The sequence below is a fragment of the Heloderma suspectum genome, chromosome 1, assembly GCF_057233095.1.
Source record: "Heloderma suspectum isolate Gila_16-S chromosome 1, 16-S_ref, whole genome shotgun sequence".
Taxonomy (NCBI): domain Eukaryota; kingdom Metazoa; phylum Chordata; class Lepidosauria; order Squamata; family Helodermatidae; genus Heloderma; species Heloderma suspectum.
Genome location: NC_139458.1, coordinates 346,569,737 through 346,582,683, shown reverse-complemented (window position 1 = coordinate 346,582,683; position 12,947 = coordinate 346,569,737). Strand labels below are relative to the sequence as shown.

The 12,947-nt window shown below is 44.9% G+C and overlaps 1 protein-coding gene across 1 annotated transcript in view; it reads right to left on the bottom strand.

The window, feature by feature from the left end:
• SASH1 (SAM and SH3 domain containing 1) overlaps positions 1–1,251 on the bottom strand; it is a 177,884-nt gene extending 176,633 nt beyond the window's left edge. Inside the window, exon 1 of the mRNA XM_084827798.1 lies at positions 903–1,251. Within this exon, the coding sequence (XP_084683924.1) occupies positions 903–1,019 (117 nt within the window). The 5' untranslated portion in view covers positions 1,020–1,251. The remainder of the gene's footprint in view (positions 1–902) is intronic.
• Positions 1,252–12,947: the final 11,696 nt, after the last annotated feature.

Genomic DNA, 12,947 nt, shown 5'->3' with positions numbered 1-12,947 from the left:
GAATTATTGAACCTCAGGGGAAGGAGGAAGAGATCATCAACATGAAAGGAGTATTAGAAATATTTAACTCCCAGCATACTCCACAATCAAGTGTCTAATGAAGACCTGATGAAATCACTCTACAGTCCTCTATAAAGCCAGCATCAAACCAAAACCGCAAAGTTAAGAAAGAGCAAAACAAAACACTGGCACAAAGTTGAGATTCAGCTCACAAGTTTAGCCTCTCCCCAATTGTCATTACGCCCAGACGAAAGAGTGGCAGGTTTACACGTAAGCTCGGCAAAGGGACTTCAGTCACAAAAAAATTAAAATACTAATGTCATACAGAATTCACTGTTGGAAGTTACACCCTTAATACTCCACTTAAATCCCCAAGGATACTTGGTTGATTATACACCGACATATTACTGCTACCCATATTCCAAACGATTGATTGGCCCGAGATGAAAGTGACCATCCAAAACACCGGCCCCCCACCGCCCCCCAGCTCATACTGGTCTTGCCCTCAGCGTTTAGGTTTTCCGACAAATGGATATCCAAACATAAGGAATGGCCGGGTTAAACAAACCGGTCCGGAGCAGGACATTAAAACAGGAGCTTGCCAAGCCGTGTGCATTCCATCATCAACTTTTACACGACAGGTGCCGCTCCAGAAGGGGGCCGCTGAGGTCGCGCGGGCTCGATAAATAAACCCCGCGGAACCCCCAGCCAGGAGTGACCGACGCTTTAGCCCAACTCCTAGGAGCCCTTTCTAGGTTCCGACCCAAAGGGGCCCTTCCGAAGAGAGCGGGCCAGAACTGCGCTGGGGCGCGTTCCAAAGAGGGGTGGCCGACGCTCGGCGGCCGGGGGCCCCCTCCGGCCCCCGCCCCGTTTCGCCCAGCTGCCTCCCCGCGGCCACTCACCAGTATCCGCATCACATCCGTCCAGAGCCTGGAGAAACTCTCGGGCATGTCGCTGCGGCTGTCGCTGCCCCTGCCCGCCTGGGGCTCCGCTCCCGCGGCGCCGTCCCCTTCCTCCATGGTCGCCTCAGGCAGCAAGCGCGGCTCCCCGAAGGCCGAGTCGCTGGCCAAGGGCGACCCTGCAGCCGCAAGCCCTCCCGCAGCCCGCCGGCGCCTCAGCCCCGCAAGCCGGTCCCCCTCGCCGGCCGCCCCACCATGCCGCCTCGCTCGCCGGCCCCTCCGTCTCCCACCCTGCCCGCACCGGCGCCCCCGGCGGGGAAGGGGGCGGCCCGCTCCGCCGGCAGGCCCCCTCCCGGCGTCAGCGCTCCTCGGCGCGCCCAGGAACTGCCTGCCCCGCACAAGCTTTGCCCGCTCGCCGCGGCGAGCCGCAGGGTGCCGAAGCGAAGCGGGTCGCAACCACGCACCCCTCCTGCGGGGGTGCGCGAACGAGCCCGGGCCGCTTCTTCGGCGCGCGGGGGAAAGCGCCCTCCGGTAAGGGCAACGGGCGGCCGCCAAAAGGTGCAGCGAGGTTCCCTCTCCTCGAACCAGGCGCCTGCCTGGGTTTGGTTTTCAATTTGTGGGCGACTCTCTAATTCTCTTCCTCCCCCCGTTTTCCAAATGGGCTCTCCCAGCTCCACATGACTGCTCTCCGTCTCTCTCCGGGGAAAGCGTTTAGCAACAAAAGGTGCTCTGATGTCAGCCCCTTTGCGTGGCAATCAGCCCCAGAACAGGCGAGCAAATCGCCTGTTGAAAGAGAGCAGCCCCGCCGAAAGTTCTGCCTGGTCCAAGTTTCCAGTCACACTACAAAGATATTCACTTAAAGCGATCGCCTCTCCACGGGGTTAATGTTTAAGCCTGCCCAGTCTCCGGCAAGGATTTCAAGAATGCCCACCTTCGTTTTTTCCAGGAATCCTATTGCTCAAGCCTGCCTAAATTATTCCCACCCGCTTCTCTCCAACAAACAAGCTCTGCGAACTTGAAACTTAAACTGTTGTCTGTGATGTTGGTCGGGCCTTTTCAGCACAGGCACATTCTGTCACAGGGTCCCTCACGTTTCAGCATCAGAAAGCAGAGCAGGCTAGCAGATGCCTTGCTTGCTAAGAGTAGTGCTAGGAGTAGTTTTTGGAACATCCTTTTTCCTGCTACACCAAGTATTGTTTCGTACATTAACTCAGGCTTGCTACCACTCAGGCTTGCTATCTCACATGGAGTCGTTGTTAATCACAGATCCCTGATGTGTATGAGCTGTAAGATAAACGTGAGCACGTGTCTCTTGCATTCACACTTTACATTATTGGTGTACATTTAAAACGTATTAGGTATACTTAAAATGTGTTCTCTATGTAGGTGTTTTTACACACACATGGTGGTGGATTATGCTCATACTGGCTGGCTCTGCCCTCCTCCCAGCACACCCGACATCTATGCACTGGACAGCATGTGTGTGTGGTGGCCCATGCAGGGTGACCCCAATCCACATAGGTTCTAATTGCACATAATTGGAGCCTACACATGCCATCAAACATGCTGGATATGCACAGGGTGCAAATGAGTGAACATGCCATTGCACGTGCATACATATATTCCCCTTAATGTCTGCAGAAGGCTTGTGAAGTGGCCTCACGTAGAGCACACATAGGGATGTCCCTCATTTGTGACCTCTAGTAGTCACCACTGGGGTCTCCTTGTGAGTTACCATGTCTTCCCCACGGGAGCTGGGAATGTGGAATAATGGCACTTGTCAGATGCTATGACCACAATAGGAATTACTTGCTGTAGAGAAACTGTCAGATTATTTACTTTCAGAAGTACCAACCCTTTCTTGTGGAGAAGACCCTCCAGCTTGAGTGTCTTGACCAGGGCTCAACCACAGTATGGAGAAGGGCCCCAGACAAATTGCCATACTCCAGACTTAAGAAGTGTGAAGATATTGTCCATTCCTGTATTCTGAAGTCATTTAACGTTTTCCCAAGCAAAACACAGGGAACATGTACTTTACCTCAAGAGAAGGTAGCCAAAGTTATGAACTACAAGAAAAAGACAACCATCATATTATGCCCTATTCGCAGAAGGTATGTAAAGCTACTTGAAGGATGGCCTTCACCCATATCAGCCTCCCCACACTTTCAGATCAGAAAGAAAGGCCCTTCTCATTTGCCCACCGGTGAGAGCAGTCAGGTGGGTGACCACATGTGACACGGCCTTCTCTGCAGTGGTCCCAACCTTTGGAACAAGCTGCCATTGGAGGTCGGCCATGCTCCGTCATTGCAGACTTTTAAGAAGGTCTTGAAAACATTATGTTACCTTGGCCTTCTCTTGATATGATTTGCTATTGTTGCCGTTACTGCGCTTAACATTGTTGCTGGTTTTATTGTTGGCTTTTATTTTTGTTTTATTGTTGTTATGTTTTTATCTCTTTTAATATTTTAATTGTTTTTATGTATTTTATTGGTATGAGCTGCCTTGGGAGGGCTTCTGCCCTTAAAGGCATCCAAGAAATATTTGATTAAAGAATGAATGAATGAATAAAGACAAATATAAGATTATTGTGGCCCAGCCTTTCTGAGACAGCCTCAGACTCAGGCTGTGTTATACCAGATTTTGGGGTTCATAAGCTCCTTCCCACAATCATTCTTTTTGTCTTATTAGAGCAAATTTGCTTAATTGCTTATGCTAGAACAACTGCCCCTGAACTCAATTTAATCTCTGGTTTATATCACATTCAGGGACGAATATAATACAACAATCCAGCTTTTTTGCTGGGATAAGTGATCATGTAAACCACAAACAGAGTGGAATTCACAACTTTAGAGAGAGATACAGTAACCTCTGCATTTTACCACATTCTTCACATTTGCATCCAACCCTTCTTTCAGGGAGTTCAGGAAAATTTACAGAGGATTTTTGTGAATGATCCAACATAATCAGCAAGGGTGACCGTGGTGAAGAACCCCAAGATGCCTTGTTTGTGTAGACAAGGGTTGTAAACAAAACACCAGTCACAATGTTCAGAGGGAAGAGAAAAGGATACTATTGTTAAAAATAGCTTTCTTGCATGACAGAGTGCTTTAGAAACAGAGCAAGTAAAGCAAACTAACCATACATCCCAATCCTAACCATGTTCACTCAGCTTCAAAGTGATTGTGCTTAAGGTTACAGCTTAATTATATAATAGCAATATTTCATTAATTTTATTCACCTTTTAGGAGGGGGAAGGGTGATGGTTGACCGTGCACATTTTAAAAACAGTTATTTATGGAAGCAAACTTTTTTTCCCCCACAAAACAAACATATCTCATACTGTTTGGGAGGGAGATGTTAAGTTATGATTTGAAATAAGTCAAGATTCAGACACATTATGGGATAGGAAATTGTAATGGCATGGTCACAGTCTTGCCTTCCTGTCTTAAATCCCAACTGAGGCAACTCAGAATATCTGGAAGTTTACGCAAAGTGCTACCATTTGCATTTAAATTAAATGGCCATCAGCAGGCATTAACACTAAACAAATAACACAACTGAATCAGGAAGTTTGCACTTTCCAAAGCTGTTGTTCCAGATGTACAGTTAATTTCACAGAAGTACAATGGATTATACCGTATACATAACCAAATTACACTGCTGCCCTTACTGAACTTGTTCTCCTGTTGCTGCTAAGGCTTTTGCCTGTTCTGTACTTGGACAGTCCCTTAAAGGCAGCCACTCATATGAATCATGTAGACAAAAGCTAGAATTTGTACATGGACGTGCAATTCATAAATGATACTATGCACACAAGTGAGGAAGCAATACACAGAGTGGAGCAACTGTTGACGTTCACTGATTCAGTATCAGAAAAGGCACAATTTCGCAATGATTTTCCAATCATTTGATCCCCCCCACCCCCACCCCATTCTCAATGGCTCTGTCACTACTTAAGAATTTCCTGCCCCGGACACAGCATAAGCCTATGCTCCTTTGAGGAATATATGACTAGATAGGATTACGCCTAAGTGACCTTGCTCCAGTACTGTACCATTAATCATGACCTTGTATTGGTGCAGGTACACAGCTCTGACATGGCACTTGCACACAAGATGTGGGCAAGTGACACCTGTGCAAATGAACCACACAAAGCTTTGCATGACGTAGCAGTGGCCAGAAAAGTGTACTGTCTGTGAGAAGAATATGGGAGTGGCATATTAGTCATTATTCTATCAACATTGCCAAGGCTGGGGCTTCTCTTTGTGTTAGTTCCATGCGACACACAAAAAGTATGAATGTAACTCAAAACTTAGTTTGTCATGCCCAACACCACACTGACTCTCACACAGCCACACACACAAGCGCAGCATCATGACAAAAAGCTCCACACTTCACCCACCTGCATTATTCTCCAGCACACAGAAGAAGCCCCAGAGAATATGCAGGCGCTCCACCTGCAGACCTGTCAGGTAAACAAAACAAAACAACCTGGATACCAGGAATGGGGTCAGAAGACTGGCTTCCTTGCCAGGCAGTCCCTAGCCCAGACCTGCTGATGCATGCTCAGTGAGGATATCTTGCTGCTTCCCAGCAACCTCCAGGCTGACGTAGTTGTAGCGTACTTACCAAAACACAGGGCAGGCAGAAAGAACACTTAATATCAAGAGCATGGAGGAGTGGAGAGACTGACTTTCTGGCTATTGGTGGGAAAGCAGGTTGTGTTTATTTTTTATACTACACTGATTCTTATTTATATTTCAATTATCTGCAAGTTAACTGGGGTCTAGTAATTTATGGAGTTTATCTTAAAGTTCACACTAAAGTATTAGTCCAGGCAGTTTCTAATAAACTGCCTCCAGTTTGACATATTTGTTTTGTGTGCACAAGAGCTGGTTTCTGCAAATCAGAACGGAGCAAGTTCCATTTGCATTTCATTTTTTTTCAGTGCTCACGCTTATTTATAGTATTCCACTGTAAGGATCAATTCACCTAACAGGAAGTATGTTTAAACCCAGCTGCATATTTCTGGTCATAAATATAATAAACATTACACTACTTAATTATGCTGGAATTTCGTTGGGATCAAAATGTATTCTTTGTTTTTATTTATTTACATTTATTCATTTATTCCACAGGTTGTTTAAGTGGTATAATTAAATATTTTAGTATTACATATGCAGTTCATGAAGTAAGAATATTTATACATATAAATAATTATTTAGGAATACAGCACAGAAATGTATTCATCTTTGCAATAGGACTTAATGAAAACATTATAGTTCCTGAGCAATTTGCAAACACAACCCACATCTGCAATTCTTGTTCCATTTGAGACACATCTTGTGGCTTCAGTAACCAACGTGAAAGCAAGACTTCCATAATCACATGACTCTTATTTAAAAAACGGACAGTATTCAGTGCTTGGAAACCATTAAGGACCACTATTATTTCCATTTTACAGAGAGCTGAGACTGACAAATAGTGATACACCCAAGGCCATCCAGTAGGCCTCTAGATCAGCAGGGATTTGAAACCAGGTCTTACGTAAATCTTTAAAATAAACTGAAAAAGTCTTCCTGACCATGGGTACAATACACCAGCAAGTTCTGCTTAGCATGCTCCATTGGAATGAATGGGAAGTATGCACAAAGCATATTATCGTCTTCCATTCATTTCAGTGGGGCTTGCCCAGAAGAACATTTCGGTGGAAGGTGCCCCATTTCACTTGGGCACTAAGACTATATGGCAAGGGAGAGAAGGAACAGACACTTGGCACTTCCATGTCCATGGAATTCCATACCACTGAAGACCCACCACATTTTTCAGCTGAGCATATCTTGAAGCAATACAAACCGGCTGGTATTCTGTAGCCACTGTTAAGTTTATTTAGGAGAGAGGGGCTAATAATTTGATACAGATGTTTAGGAAAATATTTATCTTGCTGTTTTATACATTATGCATTCTAAGAGCGATATAATGTGCCCCAAACCTTTAGGAAATGAGATGGGGTGGGGGAAGGTATTTGTTTTTTAGTGTATCTGAGACCAAACAAGACATGACACCATTCATGCAATTAGTAATTGTGTCATTTTTTAAAAAAGTAAAGAGTAGGAACAGGGGACCGATCCAGATCAGGACCATGGTGGGGAGGGGAGATAAGGAGGAGTTTAACTTTTTGCCCTCCCGATCTATATCATCCTGCCCGCACCTGCTATTGGCACTGGAAGGAAAGCTTCTACTGACATGAATGGGAGCTTTTCTTCCAATGGAACCAGCAGGCACAGTCTCCTCAATCCAAATCGGGACCACAGCTGAGAAGTAAGCCTTCCTACCTCTCCCCAGCAGTGTCTCAATCTGGATTGGTGCCCCCACATCTGCTATATCTAGTTTGGCTCTGACATGGCCCTGATTCTGTAAATGCTGTTGTGGTAAAAATGAACTTTAGCTCAGACTTCCCCCAACTGGTGCCCTCCAGTTCTTTTGGACTTCAACTCCCAGCAGCATGGCCAACCGTCATGAATTCTAGACACTGCAGTCCAAAACATCTGGTGGGCACCAGGTTGGGGAAAGCTGCTTTAGTTTTAGGCTGCAATCCTAGACACTCTTAGCTGTGAGTAAACTCCATTAAACTCAATAGCACTTTCTTCCATATGGACACATATAGGATTGTACTATTAGTTTCTCTTCAACAACTGCTTCTTCAGCCACAAGGGCCTTTTATAATTCCCTTCAGCCTAATAAATGCTGGATTGAATTGTACTGCAGGCTTCTGGGCAGCATGTGAATGCAAGGCCAGATGTCCAACTTGATTCTCCTCTTTGTGACACTTTATTTTTCACTGTCACGATGCCCGTAATTTCCAAGGCATTCATTAGATTTACACTGATGAATCAGGCCCGTAACAACATATTTCCAAATTCTCAAGATATGTTAGTTTAAGTTAATTTTACTGTTAGATTCTAACAGATTGGAAAAGGTCCCTTTCTGTTCAGAACCTCAAATTGAGGGTGACCAGATTAATATTTTTTATAATAAAATTAATGCATGGGGCTGTGGGCATCATTCTTTGTCATGTTTGTCAAGGTCACTTAATAATTATTATTTACCTCATAACTCAAATCCAGTAGAAGGCTGGATTTTCCCATTCTTATAAACCATATCAATCAGTGTAGACTGTGATTTGAATATAGAACTATACAGTGGAAATTACTTCATATTAAATTATCTGGAACAAATGTTGTGGCCTTGTGTATGCACAATGTGTCTCAAATAGGAGGCTTCCCTAGATATCACAAATACCTAGGATTACCAATCAAAACCTGCCCATTTCACAAGGGGTAGTTAAAGGGGAAACCTACCATTTGATAAGCTTGCCTCCACTGACAGCTGCAGAGTTCACATGATAACTATCATGATGTGGTTATCATGTTCCATTTATTATTTACAAGCGAACAGACCCTGCTTCACACGGGTGGAATTAGCCCTTGGTTTGATACAGCAAAGTCTTCAAGCATACTTACACAGCTGTCAGAGTTGGACACATTGTGCTCACCCCATCTGAGTGAAGCCATGCCCACTGGCATCCCAATAGGCCCCCTGAGGAAGAGTCTGTCCACTCCATTCCCCTGATGGGGGGGGGGGACCTGCACAAAGCATGGGAGAGAGACAGCCATATAACTTTGTCCTTTGCCTACTAATCTCCCCTAACTTCAAACTGTATGGACTGCAAAGCTATCTGCTGGTTAGGGAAGTCTGCCCCTAGTGGCTGAAGATGTTACTGCAGGCTTCAACCAAACGGGCACATTCAAATTAATAAAAATTAATTAATGTGTTCAAAAAATACCCGAGCTGTGCACTCCTAGGATTCTCTTAGTATGCATGTCAGTTTGAGATGTTTAGGTTTCACAGTCTTGGATCTATGGTGTTGATGGACAGACACACACATACACACACACATCGGCTGGGTTCAGATGACATGCTAACCCACCATGGGTCACATTCAGGAGCTACCCACGGTGGGTTAGTGTGCTGTGTGGGGGGTGTTTTGCCTGTCGACGATGGGTACACTACCCATCCTCATTACCCACCCTGTACAGAGTGGGTACGGGCCCTGGGGTGGTATCAGTTCTTGCCAGCTGACCACAGCTGGCCAGCAACAGTGGCAATAACTCACTGACTGATAAGCAGGGTCATAAACATGTCCAAGGCTAAGGAAGGAAGAAGAAAGCCCAGAGCAGGAAACGTTATCAGTTCAAAAAAAGCCAAGACAATACAGCAGAGAGAAGACGTATTTCCAGTCCAAGGTCTAAACACAGGGATTCACGAGCAAGGCTGAGGTTCAGGTTGAGGGCTGAGGCGGGGCTGACAAGATACGGCACATGGAAACAACGTTGTTCTCCAGCAGCTTCACCCCTGCCTGCTTCCTGCTTTTAACTGCAGTGTCCTGGAGCAGCTGCTGGCAATCAGTCCTCTGGCCTCTGGGAGCCTCTCTTAAATGTCTTAAACAGATAGAGGCTCGCCTCTATTGGTCTTTTACATGCAGCTGCCTCCGCTCTGCTGGGGTCGGTGGAACTTCAGCCTCTGCATCCTCCGGAGAGGCTGCAACTGGGCATGGATCATCCACAGGAGGTGAGGGGACTTGGGCTACTTCTGCACTAGTCCCTTCCCCTGGGTCTGGAGCCTGCCATTCCCCTTTGTCCTCAAAGGAGTCCAAGGGAGGCATGACAGGTGGCTTACCATGTCGGGCTCCCTGTGGATAAATTCTTGAGACCATAGAGACAGCCGCCTGGAGTGGTCGGAAGTGCGGGTGAGCTATAGCCTGTGCAGCTGATCTCTATGGTCGTGAACACCTAGCAACGCAGGCATGGCCAGTGCAACCCTGTTCCTGCCACAGTGGTCGCTGGGATGTGCAGCCGCAGCAGGAGGATGATGACAGAACCATGGAGTGGTTCTGCAATCATGTGGGGGGCATGCCTGTCGTCGTTTCCCTCCCCCTCCCCACAGCATGCTACTCTGCTACTCACCCACCCCCATGATCATGTGAACACACCCATCATCTTCTTTTATAATAGATATCAGCCTTGCAAACATTGAAAACTGCCTGCTTGCCAACCACACCTGTTTGTTATCCCACCACACCACCACTCCTAGATCTGTCCTCCTTCCTTCTTGGTCCACTGATGTCCATTCCCTCTCACTGCACTCTCTTCCCCAGCTGGAAAGTAATGTGGAAATCCCTCTGCTTACTCTCTCAGTTCTCAAACTGGGGCAGCCAGCTTCAGCGCCACTCCCTCCCTCCAGATTACAAAGAGCAGGACTGGCCTATCTATCCTGCTACTGAAGTTGCTCGGAAGTTTGCGGGTCTTTTTCATGACGTCACCAACATCCAGGGAACATCCAGAGGCATTTCCTGGTTATTCCATCTCAAAAAGATCCAGAAATAATGAACTATTTATTTAAATCAGATTGCTACACTATTAAAACAGCCACTAGATGGTGCTGTTTCATTGATCTCTATGGAACCTTGACTTCCCCTCTCAGCAATCTCAGGTGGTCACTATCTGGGAGCCTGCTGTAAACACGGAAAGGCTCCACAGCAGGAGGACTGAGGGTTTTTTCTTTAGTGTAAAGGCAGCTTATATCTATTGAAAGATCTTGCCTCAAGCCTGAAGGGCTTCCAGATGGAGGGCTCCTTGTGCTAACACCCAAAAGGCATCGTGCAGCGATTCTGTCTTTTCTTTCTTAACAATTTTTTTTTCTGAAAAGAAAAAAGATGAAATAGGTGGTGGGAAAACACAAGAGGGCTACAAATTTGACAACAATGTCATCTGGACCACCCATAACGTTAAGTGAATGAGGCAGTGTGATTGCACAAGAAACGCTTAGTCTGGAAGCACCCAGGATTGGGTGGCCAGCATCCATGCTCTTCTTGGGAGGTAGGCAACTATTACTCTCACATGTTGGAATATGAGACTGAGAGTGACTAATCTATTGCAGAAGCGGGAACTGAACCGAGATCTGCCTGGAAGATATTCAATACTCTAGTCTATGGATCACACTGATTCTCACTGCTTTTGCATGTATTGCGTGATTGATTGATGGATTATGTTTCTATACCACCCAATAGCCAAAGCTGTCTGGGTGGCTCACAACAATTAAAACAACTAAATACGTTATAAAATACAATATAAAAGGTAAAAGTTTAAAGCAACAGTTTAAAAGTACAAACCAAAATAAAACCTAGTAGTAGTGCAGAGGTTTCAAATAACAGGTTTAAAACAACAGAGATAAAAGACTAAAATCCCTGGGAAAATAAAAAGGTCCTCATTTGGTGCCAGAAATAGCACAACGTAGGTGCTAGGCAAGCCTCTCTGGAAAGCTCATTCCACAACTGGGGTGCCACAGCAGAAAAGGCCCTCTTCTTGGTAGCTACCCACTTCACTTCCTTTGGCAGGGGCTCCCAGAGAAAGACCACTGAAGATGATCTTAGGGTTCAGTAAGGTACATATGGGAGGAGACAATCCTTCAGATAACCTGGCCTACATGGGTCTAATCAGATCTACATGAGTGCACAAGTTGCTTATGAAAACTAAGCATTCAAATCATATATATTGGCCACTGGGCGGTACAGAAATGTAATAATTAAATAAATAATGAATACATCCCTAAGCATAACAAAGAGAAACTCCTTATCATTTGTGTTAGAACTGTAGGCATTACTTTCAAATATCCAACAGAACACCATACTATGCCAAGTAGTTAAAGCCTTCAACACAAACCCAAAAGCTACAGGCATGAAACCATCAGGGGAAAGCAGTTACCAAGGAATAAATGCTTATTGTGGATGCTCTGAAAGAAATACTTTTTTAAGGCATGCCATTTCTGTTTCACAAGTAACAAAAACCAGCTCCTACCCAAAAGCACGCTTAAAATCGACTCACAATCCTTAGATTGGAAATACAAGGTGAGCCAGATGTGAGAGCACAGAGGCAAAATGCCGTCATCTCACGGTATTTAGCCAACTCTAATCATAGGTTCCTAGGACTGTATCAATCTTTCTGAGTCAGAAGGAAAAGGAAAGGATCATATCCTTTTGTCCTGCACACAGATGTTCTCAACAATAGTCTCATGTCCTGTGCTGTTCTGAGAATACATTACTTATGCAGCAACAGGACTTAAAAGCCTCTCCCAATACTACATAGCAATGCTCTGAACCAAAAGGAGCTTAAATCCCAATATTCTAATCATATTTCCTCTCATCATATTTTCCTAAGTGTCTGGCTAGCAGGACTACAAGCATCACCACTTTGTTTTGTATAACTTATTTATTTCTTACCCACGGAGCCTTGTTATTTCATTCAAAAACCAATTCCATACACTAAATCCAAGGATAGAACTGTCTTTTCTACTGGCAAAGAACTCTCAGTATATCTTGCATACACTTTTCACGGCAGTTTCCCAACAAAGTACATCTTCCAACAAAAGATTAATTTTAACATACACATATATCAGAAACCAATCTTGTTGAAGACCATGTGACACAGTCACACATACAACCATATTTTACTAATTTATAGTAGCACAAAATAAATGTGGCAGGAGCTTTTTGCAGAATGGGATGTATAAACATAAACAATAAATAATCCAATAAGCAAGGGACAGACACAGGAGTAGAAATGGCAATAAGAACTAATCAGGAAATAAATACAGCACTTGATAACGAAAAAGAAGCAGCAACGGAGTTCTGTTGTGTTACCCGAGAGTAATTTCAGTAATATCTGTGCCTTCCTTTATAGTTCACAACCCAATGTATAAGATAATTAAAAAATCAGGAACAATCCATAAAACAGTGTATCTATTTAGCAACATGGAAATGCGAAGATATTAGGATGGACTGAGACTTAGTCATGCTTAGAGCAGACAAAACAATGGGAAAAGTCAGTCATGACTACAAGCCTTCTTTGTGGCACCACCTTGATTGTGGAAGTCCCTCCCTAAGGAGGTTAAATTAGATCCTTCTCTGTTCAGTTTTAGGTGAGCCATTAA